Source organism: Oculina patagonica, chromosome 7, assembly GCF_052425735.1.
Source record: "Oculina patagonica isolate OP01 chromosome 7, crgOcupat, whole genome shotgun sequence".
NCBI classification, from domain to species: domain Eukaryota; kingdom Metazoa; phylum Cnidaria; class Anthozoa; order Scleractinia; family Oculinidae; genus Oculina; species Oculina patagonica.
In genome coordinates this window covers 24,890,858-24,906,432 of record NC_135764.1, presented here as the reverse complement: position 1 = coordinate 24,906,432, position 15,575 = coordinate 24,890,858, and the positions used below count along the sequence as shown (strand labels likewise).

The following is a 15,575-nucleotide window of genomic DNA, read 5'->3' as shown; positions in this document are numbered from 1 at the left end:
TGCGTGACATCAAAGAGCTCAGCCTGAAGTTTGGCGGGAAAATTTTAATAATCGAAACTCCTTGTTTTTTGTATTTCTTGGAGCTCTGTTTGAGCAGAATAGAGCTGCAAAAACAGGCATTTTGACAAACAAAAGCCACTACGAAGAAACAAAGAGTTTCGAGTATTTCAATTTTCCCGCCAAACTTCAGGCTGAGCTCTTTGACGTCACCGCAAAGCATAGATGTATAAAAATGAGTGAAATTTGGATTTCTTTAAACGCGAGCAAGATATTTCCGTTAAATTCATATTGAGCATTGGAAAAACAGCCTTCAGGTAAAGCCCCAGAAAAAGACCGAGATTTCAAATGGCCGATGTGTGTAAATGTTGTTTTAATATTTGTCAAGCACTTCGCTTCGAGAAAGCTATAGCTAGTTTTCAGGGAAGCCACTGAAACAGATGAAACAAATATTACAAACTAGTGGTAACCACAGGTTAGAAAGTGCGGGCCTAGATGAACTTTAAAAAGCCTCGTATTAAACATGTGGGCCATGGGCTGAGAAGGTACTGGGACAACACGGAAGAAAAAAATTCCTTAACTTCCTGTTTGAACGACGCATTTTCGTATCCTTTCGCATTCTAACCGTTCATGGCGGAAGAACAAATAACTTAGGTCACTTTATGTTCACGGCAATTATTCCACAGGACGCGAAAATTTCTCAGACAGTGTCGATATATCACTGGACAAAAGACACTTATTCCGAGTAACGCTTCGCCCAAGGAATGCATGATTTCATCGTTTTCTAATTGTCGCAAATGTTTCTATCGTTTACTATCGCCTAACGCGGTGTGAATTGAGATGTGATTTTCCTCGGTTGGTAAACTCGCATTTTCCGAGATTAACCGTTGTTTAATCATTCGTGTTGTCTTGGTTTATCTGTGATACAATCTCAGCAAATCTTTTCAAAAGCAACGCCTAAACAACGTCTGCAAAACGTAAAATTAAGGTTGCGGGCCTCTCTTGGGCCCGCAATGAACAAGCAGACGTAAAAGCCAGCTAGCAGGCTAACGTACCAGTCCCAGTTGATGCTTTTGAGACTTGCGATGCTTTTCCGCGGAAGACTAGGGCAGAGATGGCCAGGCTGCATAGAAAATAGCGGCAAGTGTGTTTTCACTGTTTGGCCAAACTTGAGAAATTTGTTCCTAGGTTTTGGAGGATAGCACAAATGTCGAACGAGGTTTGTACAAAGAATGGAACTTAATATTAATGCTCTTTGCTTTTGCTAGTCAAGGCGCAATTTTTAGCCGCTTTCGTCTTTGTCTTGAAATTCTGCAATTTACAGGAATGAAGGAGGCTTGTCGTTTTCTCTCGTTGACGATTCATCGGAATCGCCGTCTCGCAGCGTAGATTTCCATCCCACCTAAGATTTTAATCTGTTTTAATTTATTTGGTAGCTACCCTGGTGAAAATCTTTTTAAGATCCTCGAGGATCTTTAGAGATCTGCGCAAGGATCTTTGTTTATAACATAAGATCGTTGTTTATAACTTTCTCGACACTTTTCTTTGAAAGCAACCTGGTCGACAGAGTTAACTATGCCAAATGATATCAATCGTAATAGGAAGATTACGGGTTCTCAGCCTCTCAGGCCCCATTTATGTCTGGGCATTTCTATCAGTGCACCTATCAGGAAAGTTAAATTGTCTCCCCGCATTGTCTCGCCCCGTTGACAAGTTCGTGATCCTGATCCTTATAAATGGTTGATTGACTTTTTTTAAAAAAATAGTGAAAACTTAAATAGCTTGCCCAGGGAAACTTGTTGGAGGATTGTCTGAGGTACTCATGGCTGATCATGTAAATGGGTCTCACTGCTATTCCCAGGACAGTTGCAAAACTATTTTTACAACTCTGGCTGGTGGGTTTCTATTTATTACTCTTGATCCCTGAAATACTCTGTGGCATGCCATACTTTTGACCTTCCTAGTGTTCAGAAGTGTGATGAAAAACTGTCACCTCTCCTGTTTGTGTATTACCCCAGTACATACATTGTAGTTTACATCAAACAACAATGCCATCCTATAGGTGCAGCAGTCTAAAGTTTTGGCCATTTTCGACTTTGACCACACCCTTGTAGACGGCAACACAGACACATGGGTAACAAAACTACTCCCGTCCACCATGCAGTTAATACGAGACCATCAGAAGAATGGAATGTGTTGGACAAACATCATGGACAAAGTCTTTGGCGTTCTGCACTCAGAAAATTTAAGTAGAGAAGACTATGTAAAGTGTCTTGAAACTCTGCAATTTACAGAAGGAATGAAGGAAGCTTGTAGTTTTCTACAGGCTCAAAATGTGCCAACAATAATCATATCTGATTCCAACAGTTACTTTATTGATCACATACTAGAGCGTGACTTTTTGCGTGACGCTTTCTGTGGTATTTACACAAACCCTGCACAGTGGGACGGTAGTGGGCGTCTACACGTTGAGCGATATCACAAGCACGATTGCAGTCATTGTCCACAGAATCTTTGCAAATCGACAGTTCTTCAGAAGCACTTGGCTGATTATCAACAAAGCTACAAGCATATTGTTTATGTTGGGGATGGGCATGGGGATCTCTGCCCCTGTCTGGCGTTAAAAGACGGAGATTACATCTTGGCACGGAGTGGATACAAACTTTTAAAATGTTTACAAGGTGAAAAGCGTTCAGAGGTCAATGCAGAAGTTGTTCCATGGACAACTGGTTTTGAAGTTCTGCAGTTGTTTCAAAGGCTTTGTGAAGCTTAGACTTCTCCTATGTGGGTGTTTTTCAGTGTGCATATTTAACATGACTTTTGTTTCTATCTTAACCCTCAAGTTTATAGAGCTTCATACTGTATTTACTCAAATAAGCGCCGCCCCCAAATAAGCGCCGCCCTAGAATAAGCACTGCATTTGGGACAAAAAGATAATAAGCCCCGCCCCCAAATAAGCGCCGCAGTCCCGATGCGGCGCTTATTTGAGGAATTCCATTTAACTTATAACAGCACTACAAAGCAACTATAAAACAAACTTGGACATTTATTCTTCATCAAAAGCAATGTTTTGCAGTTCAAAGTGATTGTTTTACCGTTCTTCTAAATATTCACATTCTTGCAATACGTGGTACTGTTAATGTTGTGAAGGCCATGAACTTTGCCAGGACAGCTAGCTCTACTTCTTTCTTCAGCAAGTGACAAAGACTGACAATCAAAAGACGCGATTTTCAATTACTGTGAAAGATTAGATTCTTTGTGGCGTCCAAATTTTAAATAAGTGCCGCCCTCAAATAAGCGCCACCCTCGAATAAGGGCCGCACTTGAGATGTGAAAAATTTAATAAGCGCCATGGCGCTTATTTGAGTAAATACGGTGTACGTGTACCTCGGTTTCAGGCACTTACTACTCTCTTCTTCTTTAGTTAATCTTTCACTAAATGTAACACCACTTGCAATGCACTCTTGACTAATCTCAAGTGAAGAAATGAATTTTTGGATTTTATTAATCTTGTGGCCAGCAAGATCAGTGATATTAACACGGCGGCTGTATTTTAAGAGTTCTAACTGACTAAAGTCCAAATAAATAATTTGAATTTATTTATTTTTATTTATAAGTCCTTAAAGCTACAGAGATGGTGGAGGGGAGCGCTTAAAACACTGTCAGTTTTTTATTTTTGAATTCATGTCTAGACAGTTTTTGTCATCCAAGATTCTCTTGTGTGATTCAAACTTTAGTTTTATGTTGGACTTTAAATAAACAATGTTCCATTTTTTTCATAACAAAATCGCTTTTTATGTATCTGAGATAACAATGTACTGTAATTTACACAGGAGGAAAAACATATCGAGGGTACAATGTAATTAATTTGTCTTGGTTAATACATTATCGATATTAAAGTAGAGAGAAGGCAAAGTCATTATGTGGGTAGGGGTAAATCTTATGAATGAAGTTTTGAGAAAATGGAAAATTTTTCTGACAGGAATCTAAAGAGATTGTTGGGAATTTGTGGACTCAAAAAACTTTGCTGGAAAACTACAAAATACTATATCGACACTGTATCCATTTATTGCAAAATTTATAAAAAAGCCAATGTCCATAAACAAGTTATTTTTTTACATCCACCGTTGTTACATGACCACCACCTACTGTTTTTAAGTATTACCACTGTATTACTGTTTATCAGTATTTCCGCCCCCTGGTGGTGAGAAATTATCCTAGTGGGATTTGTGAAAAATTTAGGCCTCAATTTCCACTGCTCGCTTGGTCTGGTCTTAAATTTAGCCGCCTTTTTGTTCAGAAAATTTGGTAAGAAGCAAAATGTGTTGAAAATTAATAAAATGTTCTGTCATAAGATCGCAAGATCGTTGAGTTCGTGAGCTCTCTCTGTCTGTGTTTAAGCCTTCATTTCTCAAGGTCTGATCAGGTATGTGGTATTTGTTTTTTAAAAGCCTGACGTATGGACAACACATGGGAAATGTTATCTGACTTGGAAGCTCATATTAAAGCCAAACAAATTGACTGTTTTGGTAGCTGAGGTCAGCTCACTTGCCAAATATAATTTGCTCTTTGTCTTTTCACTCAGTGGAGGGTCATGAATAATTATATTAAGTAGTTTGATAAATTTTGTTAAAATAGTGAAAAATTAGTCTGCGAATTGGATATGAGCTGATACGAAGTGAAATTTTTTCACTCAAGCTCAGCATAAATGTTTTTTCTACATTTTCAAATCATAAATGTTTTTATCCGTTATTTAACGCCCACTGTGCGATTGTTTTAGCTAATTGAATAATACATGCAAGGCTTTCATATGGAAATGTTTGACTGCAACAAACAATGGAAATTGAACAATTCAAAAGTTATTTGTTATTTAGATCACGTTTTTCTGTCGGACTGAGAATTTTCAACTTCTTGTCAAGAATCAGACAGTATTCATGAAGGAAGAATATTATTTTAAAAGGTTTTATGTAAACTCTATTCGATTTACAAAACAAACTAATAAGCAAGATAAAATTTCCTTATACCCCAATGTAAACTTTACCTTCGCACAGTGGGCTTCGGAAAAAGAGCCAAGGTCATGAGAATCTACACTTTAATCCTCACTAGCTTTGGAAGAAGTCGTTTCCGGACTTAAAAAAATTGTACAGTAAAATTAATTATGATGGAAAATAGTTAAAGTACATCTTAATCGTAAAGTTCATATTAAGAGTGTGTCGTTTTATCGTTAACACTGATATATTTTTTTCGCCTGGCAGATCATGCTGTAAAAATAACGGTAATTCGTCACTGATCAAACGCTAGTTTCTCCTATCGTATGCACGAGTCAAAAGATCAACAGCGTCTTGTACATGTCGCACGCATTACAAAAGCGTGAAGGTTTTGTTGTTCACTTTGTGGTTTAATTTGCAGTTGGCTCGCAGATTTTCAAACCGATGCTTTTGGGACGTTGCAAGGAAGTGTAATTGCTAGTTTTACGCCAGTTTCAAGGTAAGGATGTTCATTTGTTCGTAGAATTAGACATTTGAACTGAAATTTAGACGCGTATAAATTTCGAATCTTGCATTCCAAATGATCAGTGACAAGGTTTCTCTAGAATTTAGCACATGGAGTCGGATTAATATATTCTGTTAACTGCTTGAAATTTCAAAAGAAGTTACAGACTTGTGATAAGAGATTAGCAATGTTGCGTATTGTCATCGCGTTTCGTAATGATGAATATGTTGGAACGAAGATTCGAAGCAGCATGTAGCGCAAAATTGGATTGTACACTTTGTCAGACCCAGTTTGTGGACTCGTGTTTAAAATTTTCGAATTTTCTGTGCGGCCTTCTTTGCAATTGTAAATGCAACAGTAATTTAATCATGTTTTTAAAGTAAAGATAAGAACTTGGGCTTTTTAAAATGTGTGGAAACCTACACCTATGAATACATAACGAACTTCCGATCGGCGCGTGGGTACGTTGAATCGAAGACTCGATCGAATAAATCTATGCGATTAAAGCTTCGATAAGAGCGACAAAAATTTGCTCAAGGGTATAACCGTTTTCTAAACTGGAATTTTTATGTTCCAAATTCAAGCGAAGTGAACGAAGTCGATCTCAGAGCGATGTTTATGTTTCAAAGTGTTTTGTTGCTTCACTTAGTGGTAATGATATCGTCTCATATCGGCTAATAATTCATGAATACAATTTTCTCTCTTTTCCGACCTTTGTAAATTCTACTACATTCTATCGATCAAAAGGTTAATACGTTAAAGATGTGTGCCGTTGATATACTATTTTGTGCAACACAATTTCGCAGTAAGAAAGCAGAGGCATCATTTGTTTATTTTGTGGAAGCTTGACCATTAGAACGTGTATTGTTCCAAAGCAAATAAATTACGTTATGGTGGTTTCTAGAACAATATTTCCGCTCATCATCGATTTTTTCTGCTGCAAGAAGTTTAGGTTTTATTAGCGTTATTATTAAGCTTTTACATGATTTTTAACTTCTCCTTCGGGACAGTTGCACAAGAAAGTGTTTTCAGTTTAGGTGACGATAAATAAAATGCTATTTTACAAATCATATGGAACAGTCCCAAAAGCCACCGGAAATTAGATATAGGAACATAATTGTCACAGGCAAGTTTTCAAATAAATTAAGGTTTGTCCAAATACATTGCACGACCTTGTAAAAACCTGTTTGTCATACCCATCGGAAAAATGAACTTATTAAATAAAATAAAAATGAAAAAAAATAAATAAAACAGAAAATTGCTAAATAGCCTTAGATTGGAGCTGAAGGCTAATATTTTTGCAGTCTGAATTCTTCTCCATTATTTATATTACCCTATGAGCAGAGTCTCTATTGATCTTCCTAGAAAATCAGGAAAAGGGGATGTTGAGAGAATGAAACTAGATAACATATTTCTTTCCAAGGCTGTTGTGAAAAAATAAATTGTGTACACTCCAATGAAAGTCCTGAAAAAATCTGAGCAGGGAGGGGGGGGGGTGGTGGGAATGGACTTTGCTCAGATGAAGCTAAGGCTGATGCTTAAAATATCATCTTTTCCAAATTCACTATAATGGTGGTTTATGCACCTTTATTAACTTCCAGTTGATTATCAACTTAATAAATTTGTCTTTGCAAAAGGACTGACAATTTGTAGTGTAAACACTGTCACATATTGAAATGACTTGTATGGAATTGAATTAAATCGTGTACGATACAGATGTACATGACTCATCTAAGAGTAATTTTTATACAATTAATACAACAACAATGTGTAGCTTGAACAGAAAAATTGGGAAGGTGCATGCAAATTTGGAAGAATTATTCACGTTAGTACTAAAAAAATTTGTGGTCTACACTTCTTGGTATAATGGCCTCGATAATGTTTAAACATTAGAACCATTTATTTTTGACAAAATATTAGATTAATATGCTAATAAATTAACATTTGCATACATGTGTTTTACCTTGTGACAAACGGCTTTTTCTTGGACTAAAATAATATTTAGATATTTTTTGAAAGGAACATGTTAAAATGAAATTGCCCCTTAGCAGGTGTGCTGATACAGCCTTCGAATATTTTGAATCTCCTTCAGACATGTTTTAATTTCCGGTAATTAAATTAAGTCTGAATTTATTTGATGGGAAGCAATGATATCAGTATTATTAAACATTGTTGATTGCATCTTTAATATTTGAGGTTAAAATCTTGGCATTTTGTCTAAAAGCATATTAAGGCTTTGGAATTTAGTAAATTAAATGATCAACAATAAATAAAGATAAATAGTACGCCTAGAAATAGGCCAGTTTCCGATAGATATACCGTAATTCCATCATGGCGCCGAGGCTCAGGGTACTAATTAAAAACAAAATGAATCACATCAATGCTTGTGAGGGAGGAGTAGACGATTTCTTTTGTTCTAGTCTTCCTTAGCCTCTGCATCATGTTAGAATTTTGATATAACGATCAATGGTAGCCAGTATTAGCAATTTGTACTGTATACCCACTTCTCTGTACTCGATACATACCTGTACTGATGACTGCATGTACATGTACTTTCAACAGATGAGTTGTGCAACGCTTTTAATTCTACTGCTGCTCTCTGTGTTCACTTCTGGTGTGGATGGAAATAATGTCACAGTCAGTCCCAGTATTACGAATGGTAGCTCACTGGCCAACCAGAGTACTACCCCAGTGCCGAGCACGCAGGGAACCACAGATCTACCAACCAATGCCACTCAACAGAATACTACACCAGGGATAAAGAAAGGCGAATGCTATGATTTTGAGGTGTTTGTCCTGAACAACCAGCTGAATATACCATACACTGTTACATGCTGTATTGCTGTCCTATGTGGATTTTACCTGGTTTTATTTGGTAAGGTGTAAAAGAGTCAGTGTTTGAGCCTAGGGCCCATCAGGCCAGAGCTTATCTGGTTTTCATAGCATGAAGTGATTAGGAGTATTTATTTCTTCTTCTCCCAGGATGGGATGCTAGTCCATCAACAGGGTTATCGCCCAGTATAAAATTTGCTGGTGCCCATTTTTACACTTGGGTGAAGAGAGGCACTGTGAGAGTAAAGAGTCTTGCCCAATTTGTCATAACATGGTGCTCGCTAGGTTGGTGGCCACTGGCCAGTGCTTGAACTCAACTTGCTGGGTCCGAATTCCAGTGCACTCACCATTAGGCCACTGCAACTCCCTAAGATGTACAAATTATACTTGTACATGCCAATAAGTTTTTGAGACTCAATGCAAGCTAGCTTATTTTTCAAGGTTTACATGTATATGCAAAATTGTGTGGCATGTTTCCTGTGTGGTGGAAGCTAGGATCAGTAATGTCAAAAGCATCATGTGTGGTGATTGACCAATCCTGAACCAACCTACATGTACATGTAGCTGTTGTGGTTCAAATTTTTCCTTGGTTTAAAATTTTTCAAACCAGTTTCATTTTTATTTCCCTTTGTTTAAGATTATGATAATGAATTTAAGACAATGAAAAATAAAGATCAAACTGGTTAGAAAAATTTTAAACCAAAGATAAATTTAAACCACAACATAGCCATTGGTATACTGTCTAATTTGTAATAATTATTGTACCATTGCCTTATTACAGGCTACAGATTCTTCAAGAGCAGCCTTTTCCTCCTGGGATTCCTGTTTGCCACTTTTGTCACCTACATCATTTGCAGTAACCATGCCGACCTGCCGACCTGGGGTCTTGTTGCAGTAGCTGTGGCTGTTGGAATATTCTGTGGGCTTTTGACAATGTTTGTCACATATTGCGGCTTATTCCTTGGAGGATTTGGTCTTGGATTTTTCATTGGCATTGCAATATTTTTTATCGTTGAGACATTCTACCACGTGACCATCAAGTGGATACCGTTTGGCGTTCTCCTTGGTTTGAGTTTGATCTTCAGCTTGTTGACTTTAAGATGGCAAAAGGGATTCTTCATCGTGGCAACGTCTCTCATTGGGGCGGCATTGATAACGGGTGGTGTGGACTACTTCATTGAAGAGTTTGTGTTGATCAACTACACTTGGCAGCGGATCATGGCAGGAGATGAGAAGATGGAGTGCTGGGTGACTTGGATTATCTTAGCAATATGGCCTGTGACATTCATCCTGGGAAATGTGGTGCAATTCTGCAAAACAGGAAGAAAATACACTCACAAAAAGAGTAAGTTTATGTGCCATACGTAAATGTTTCAAAACAAATGTTATGGAGTGCAAGCATACAGTGTAGCAGGTGTACAGCCCCACTGTCGAAAAGATTTGTACAAAGATGTCAGAGCTGTGTTCATGCAAAGCCCGGGTGCCACAGGCGACTTACTTTTGCCTTTGGGCAACTTGAATAAGATTGCTATCCTGAAAGCTTTTAAGAGCTGGGCACCCAAGATTTCTCACAGAAGAGTCTTTGGGCACCCTGCAGTTATTCTAAGAGCACAACTTTGGATGTGCTCAACTCAAAACTCAAAATTTTTTGTTATGGAGTGCAGGCATACAGTGTAGTTTCAACCCCCCTTTTAAAAAAGATTTGTACAATCATGTGCTCATCTCTCTCGTTATCACAACATTTCTAATTAATTTTGTGGATACTGAGCCTTACTCTTACTATTAATATTTCATGGCAGCAGCTGGGTTTTCATTTACTGTAATTGTCAACTTCCATGTTCAAAAAGTTCTGATAATAAATTTTGTGGGTGTTTTGATTAGCAATCAGACTGCTATGTAAAGTATATATTAAGCATTTAATTTTTGTCATAAAATGTTGGCGAATTTGCATGCTGCATGCATAATAAACAGAGAATAATTTGTTAAAAACTGTTTCAAATAACTACTTTTGCAGGTGGTTATGATAGCAGCATTTTTCTTGGATCATGAAAAAAATAATCATTAGGCCCGGTATTATTAATTTTGACAAATAATAATTTAACTTGGTTTTAACTCCTTTTCCAGGATCAGACTCTGTTTCACTCCAAGGTGAAGACAAGGCAATGAAGAGATATCGCAGCCTAAACATGAATGGAGATGTTGTGGCTAAGGTTGGCATATATTGATCTACCGTAATGATTCGATTTAGAGCCCTCCTTCCGAATAAGCGCCCCCTTCGAATGTGTTTTTGTCAATAAGCGCCCCTATTCCAATAAGCGCCCCCCATTCTAATAAGCGCCCCCATTCTTATAAGCGCCTCTATTGAAATAAGCGTTCCTATTGTGGATAACTGCCTCTACTGAAGTCATAGACGTCGAATAGATAAACTCATCAACATTCACCGTACCGTACATGTATATATTTACTGCTAACTAAAATGAACAATTCTTTTAAAAGTAACTAACCTTTCAACAATTTTTTACTGTTACAGTTTGTGTTTTTGTTAGTTATTTTAATATTTATTGAAGTTTTGTTTTGAATTTTTGGGCTGTTTCTCAAAAAATTAAATAAGCGCCCTGTCTCGATTAAGCGCCCTCTCTTGAGGTGCCAAAAGTAAATAAGCGCCCCCTAGTATTGTTTAGGGCGTGTTTTTTACCCACAATTCTGGAATAGAGTGTTTTCATATGGCAGCCCGATGTTGGAGGAGTCAAACAATGAAAGATATTGGCATAAAAATGATTTTTTCCCCAAGGGAAAATCATTTTATTGTTTTATGCTCCAGTATGGCTGCCATGAACACACTATAAAGTTGTAAACACCATGCATCTAGCTATGAGGCTAACCTGACCTCTGGGTATATCCACTGACCTGAGATACGTCCTTTGTTTGCAGTCCTACTATACCAAAGATGAAGATGAAAGACGACCTACAGAGGTTTAACCCTTGATGCCTCAATGCTACTATGTAACATATATTAATTTCCCCCCTTAATCTGGCTAATTCCATACATTTCTGATCAAGCTTGTCTGCTAGTGCATGTCCAATCTGCTACCTGAGTCCTGTGTGCGCAGTGAAGGTTAATTTCAACTGAGGCTGAATTACAAATTAAATATACCGGAGTAATACAATGTAAATTTGATCATTTTCTTAATCTACTGTATTATTATAAGTAAATGTACACTGTGTACTAAGCTTGCAGCATCATTAAGTCTCGATTTTGTGAGGATACTTCTCAAATGCTGATCAGTTTTAAGCATCGGACAGTTTGATTGTAGTGTAAAAAGACACACCATATTTTGGAGCTGGGAATGTACCATATTTCGGAGCTGGGAATGTGGATAGGCTCACAGATAGGTGTGGATTACCACAGATACAGTAGGTGGATTAATTACCAGTCTAAAAGTTTTTTTAAGTACCATGGATGCAGATTTGAATGGAAATACACATAGTCACTTATGGTGGATATGACGATATTGGAAGATATGCGTACCCCTATTCACATCCTCTCAAGTGCTTCGGATAGAAACTAATGGAAATTTTAAATGTAAATTATCTCATGGTGCCAGTCATCTACAGTTATCTTTTCCAAATTTCAAGAACTAACCTTCAGAAAAGTATCATGATTCAATTCTGAGGATAATTCCATATATTAGTATTTATTGTTTTATAATTACCAGTCTTGAATTATTTCTGTGTTCTTTTTTGGATTGTTATGTACATGTGTGCATGCAACTGCATTATTTAGGCTTTGACAAGTTTTTGACTGTCAGAAGCAGAAATACTTGAAATGTTCGCCTGTTTATGTGAAGAAAAGATACCATTGTAAGAGGGTTACCCTCCATGATAAGCCACTCTGGGCAAGATAGCTTTTCATATGTTTCTTTATATAAATAGCTGCAAACAGTTTATAATTATGAGAAATCCCAAAGTTGGCACATGGGGGCAGGGTGTCCCTAGTGGAAGGTCACTGGCTTTGAAGGTACATAGCCTGACCCTGGGGCAGCGCTGCAAATACCTTATTGTTACTTATTTTCGCGGGACTTAATTTTTGCGATTTTCGCGATTTTTTGAAAATCGCGAAATTAAAGACCCGCGAAAATTAATTCTAAACGATTTCTATTGTATTTTTTATGCTAATTACGTATTTTTGGCCAAATCGCGAAAATTAAGTCTCGCGAAATATTCCTGTTCCATTTTCGCGAAATTAAGTGCCCGCGAAAATAAGTAACAATAAGGTAACAGTCGGACATCGGACATTGGCCGACCAAAATTTGCTCATGTCCGATGAAATCCCAAGTGTGGTCTGGACAATTTTTTGATCATAAATCGTTTTACAGTAACAATGAATGAAAGTCTGTCCAACCACAATTTTGTTTTGTCCGACCAAGATGGTGTCTTAGTAGGACATATGTCCTTTTAAGGGAAATAAAATAATTTACAGCCCTGCTGAGGACATAGCCACTTTTTTTTTAAAACCTTTGACTGGCCAACTCACCTACCAGGGTCAAGTCTGGACACAGTGTATGTCTGGAACCGAGAAGGGCAGTTTTTGGCTAGGTCGCAGGGACAATGTTTCCTAATGAAAAAGATGGCTTAGGGTAACCATCCTACCAAGGGCAACTTTTTTCATATAAACAGGACCTTAGAGAAACATCTTAGTCACAAATATATTTAATTTGTTGTTAGTTGTTAATTTATCTCCCTTGAGCTAGTTAAAGAGATTTTTAATTTCTTTCATGTAGATGTAATCGCTCTTTTTATTAGTGTACAATCATGGAATGCCGATTTTATTGTAGATATTAATTTTAATGACTAAGTTTTTGCTGTGATTGTGAAACAAGCAAAAACTGTCGTTTGAACTCCCCAATGTTATTGTCTGAAAAAAAGTACTCTTAAACTTGTTTGTTCCCATAATAAAGATGATACCCTGGGTGGCAGAGGGTTTTTTTTTTTGCGACAAAGAGCTTTTTTCGCTCATTCAATCATGGCTTTGCCACTCCTTTTCACCCCCCCCCCCCCCCCCCCCCCCCCCCCCCCCCAAAAAAAAAAAAAAAAAATCTGGTACCCAGGGTATAAGGATGATTGCAGTTTCTGAATAACCAGTTATGCATGCAAAAACTTTAAATATTATTTTATTACCAATATGTTTGGTTAACATTCAGTGACAGTTTCAAGATGGATAGATACTTAGTATGTTTGGAAAATCAGTAGATTGGTATAAAAAGAATGTACAATAAGGATTTTTGTAGAATAGTGTACAGATTGACTTCAATAAAGATGTAATCTATTAAAAAATGGTGGTAAAGCGACTTTGAAATAGTTATAAATGTTTAGGTTATTTATTAAGACCCAGGGGCAGTTAGTGGGGCGAAACGAAGGAAAACCGGGCAGAAATCGTAGCGACGAAAGTTTTCAAGCACGGAGCAATTTTCCAAGTGGGGGGGGGGGGGCTGACTAGTGACTTGAAGTGGGGGGGGGGGGCTTTGAAGACTTTTCTCTTAGTAAGTCTTTATTTTTTCGGAAATTCTTTATTTTGAAAGGCTAATTACATGTACATGCATAGGAATTGTTTAGGGAAAAATGCGTGACAAGTTATGACATTTTTCAGGGGTGAATTAAATTCAGAATTTTCATGGAATTCTGTAGGGGCAAACATATTTTTTTGCTGAGATATTTTAGGGGATGGCACATGTCTAACATTGGATTTCTTTGTTCCTCGCGAAGCGAGGCCGAAGGCCGAGCGTAGCGGGGTGTATAATTTTGTCCCTCAAAGGGCTCAGGCGGGATGAAATCTCGTGTGGAGTTTACGGTCATATATATATATATATATATATTTATTTATTTGTGAGCTTGGTGTGTGGCGGAAATGACGTCACACGGCCGCCGCGCGCTGGTGGCATAATGGTAAGGCGTCGAACTTGAAATCAGATCTTCGGGACTGAGGGCGCGGGTTCGAATCCGGCTAGGGTTTTTTTTTTTTTTTTTTTTTTTCCTTATTTTTTTTTTTGTGGATTCGAATCCTGAGCCTTTCATTTTTATAGTTTTTCTTTTCGGATTAAAATAACACTGATTTCCACATAATACTCCCTGAAAAAGGTATTCAGGCTATAAACCTTTCATCCCCATCAGGGGCGCGCGGGCGGAGGGTTCGAATCCTCCTGCCGTTCGTTCTTCTTTTTTTTTAATGCCCTCAAATAAATGTCCAAAATGCGACTATCGAATAATTTGTCGATGATTTTGAAAATAGCCTGCGCTTCCCAACGCTTTATACCTCTTTACGAACCTGAAAGAGCCGCCATCTTCAAAGCTAGCGTCGTAGACCCTGGGAATGCCCGTTACTAATTTTTAACAAAGATATCTTCCTGCCTACTGTGGAAAATTGAATATGTACAATGTTCAACTTCAAATAATCCACTCCTTATTTATAACACCACCCCCCCCCCCCCCGCCTCCCCAACCCAGAGCTTCGCGAGGCCCTGCGAGTCACGTATTACTAGTATTCTATTGAATTGTTGTTGTGAGGTACTGTATCTAAACTTTTTTCCCGTTCAAATTTTAAAAATTAAATGACACCAAGTTACAAGTCAAGACCAGTCAAAGCCTAGGCCAGCCTCTATCAACCCACTAAAAACATGACCGTTCGTGTATAAAAGATAAGCTTTTTAGTATGCAAGGAATTGTATGCATAATTAAGCAATGGGACCGCTCCGGCATCGGTAAAAAATACAGAAAACAGCAACTATACTCACCAAAATTCACTCAGAAAAAATCCCTGCATAAGTCTGTTCCGCGGCCGCGAGGAGCCGCGAGTTTTGTTTTTCGCGGGCTTACATCCGGGATTTGTGGTCAAACGTTCAGCAGTTTCTCTTAGAGCAGTTTGTACGTCATGTACTACGTCATGTCGGTTGCAGCTAAAGTAAGGATGGGCCGATACAGGTTTTTCAAAACGATACGATATCGATACGATATTTGCCTTTTTTCTCGATATCGATATCGATATCGATATTATGACGTCATTTCCGTCCTGACGTCATTGGTTTGTCACGTGACCATACAAAGGACAGACCTGGCATTATAAATGTTAGCCAAGAATGTTGATTTTGGTCTTTTTGTTCCACTTGGTTCCACTGTTGCATCAGCAATGTGTGGACATCAAGTCAAGGCAAGAAAAATTCAAATATTGACGAGAACATCAATATTTCTTTGAGCAAAAT

The 15,575-nt window shown here is 37.8% G+C and overlaps 2 protein-coding genes and 1 long non-coding RNA gene across 5 annotated transcripts; 2 read left to right on the top strand and 1 right to left on the bottom strand.

Moving 5' to 3' along the window:
- Positions 1–1,087: 1,087 nt before the first annotated feature.
- LOC144660771 (pyridoxal phosphate phosphatase PHOSPHO2-like) lies at positions 1,088–4,825 on the top strand. The gene is made up of 2 exons (XM_078521499.1): positions 1,088–1,216; positions 2,060–4,825. Exons 1-2 carry the CDS (start codon positions 1,205–1,207, stop codon positions 2,768–2,770), a joined length of 723 nt encoding a protein of 240 aa, XP_078377625.1. The 5' UTR covers positions 1,088–1,204; the 3' UTR covers positions 2,771–4,825.
- Positions 4,826–4,996: 171 nt separating this feature from the next.
- On the top strand, positions 4,997–13,656 carry LOC144660770 (transmembrane protein 198-like). 2 transcript variants are annotated; one of them, XM_078521498.1, is made up of 5 exons: positions 4,997–5,484; positions 8,053–8,365; positions 9,104–9,667; positions 10,447–10,532; positions 11,254–13,656. In XM_078521498.1, exons 2-5 carry the CDS (start codon positions 8,053–8,055, stop codon positions 11,299–11,301), a joined length of 1,011 nt encoding a protein of 336 aa, XP_078377624.1. In that variant the 5' UTR covers positions 4,997–5,484; the 3' UTR covers positions 11,302–13,656. The 2 variants fall into 2 exon arrangements, with proteins under 2 accessions (XP_078377624.1, XP_078377623.1); XM_078521497.1 differs by lacking the exon at positions 4,997–5,484 and having other exon boundaries at positions 7,580–8,365.
- Positions 8,016–15,272, bottom strand: LOC144660772 (uncharacterized). 2 transcript variants are annotated; one of them, XR_013572154.1, is made up of 3 exons: positions 15,111–15,272; positions 9,088–9,632; positions 8,016–8,101 (listed from the first exon to the last, which is right to left on the bottom strand). It is a non-coding gene; the product is annotated as an uncharacterized LOC144660772 (long non-coding RNA). The 2 variants fall into 2 exon arrangements; XR_013572155.1 differs by having other exon boundaries at positions 9,094–9,632.
- Positions 15,273–15,575: the final 303 nt, after the last annotated feature.

What these genes read in the sequence shown, in the direction of transcription:
- LOC144660770 (XM_078521497.1), top strand. Translation starts at nt 7,957, where the DNA reads ATGGTAGCCAGTATTAGCAATTTGTACTGTATACCCACTTCTCTGTAC. An exon ending in AAAATACACTCACAAAAAGA is followed by an intron (nt 9,668 to 10,446) that starts GTAAGTTTATGT and finishes CTCCTTTTCCAG; the next exon opens with GATCAGACTCTGTTTCACTC. An exon ending in ATGGAGATGTTGTGGCTAAG is followed by an intron (nt 10,533 to 11,253) that starts GTTGGCATATAT and finishes CTTTGTTTGCAG; the next exon opens with TCCTACTATACCAAAGATGA.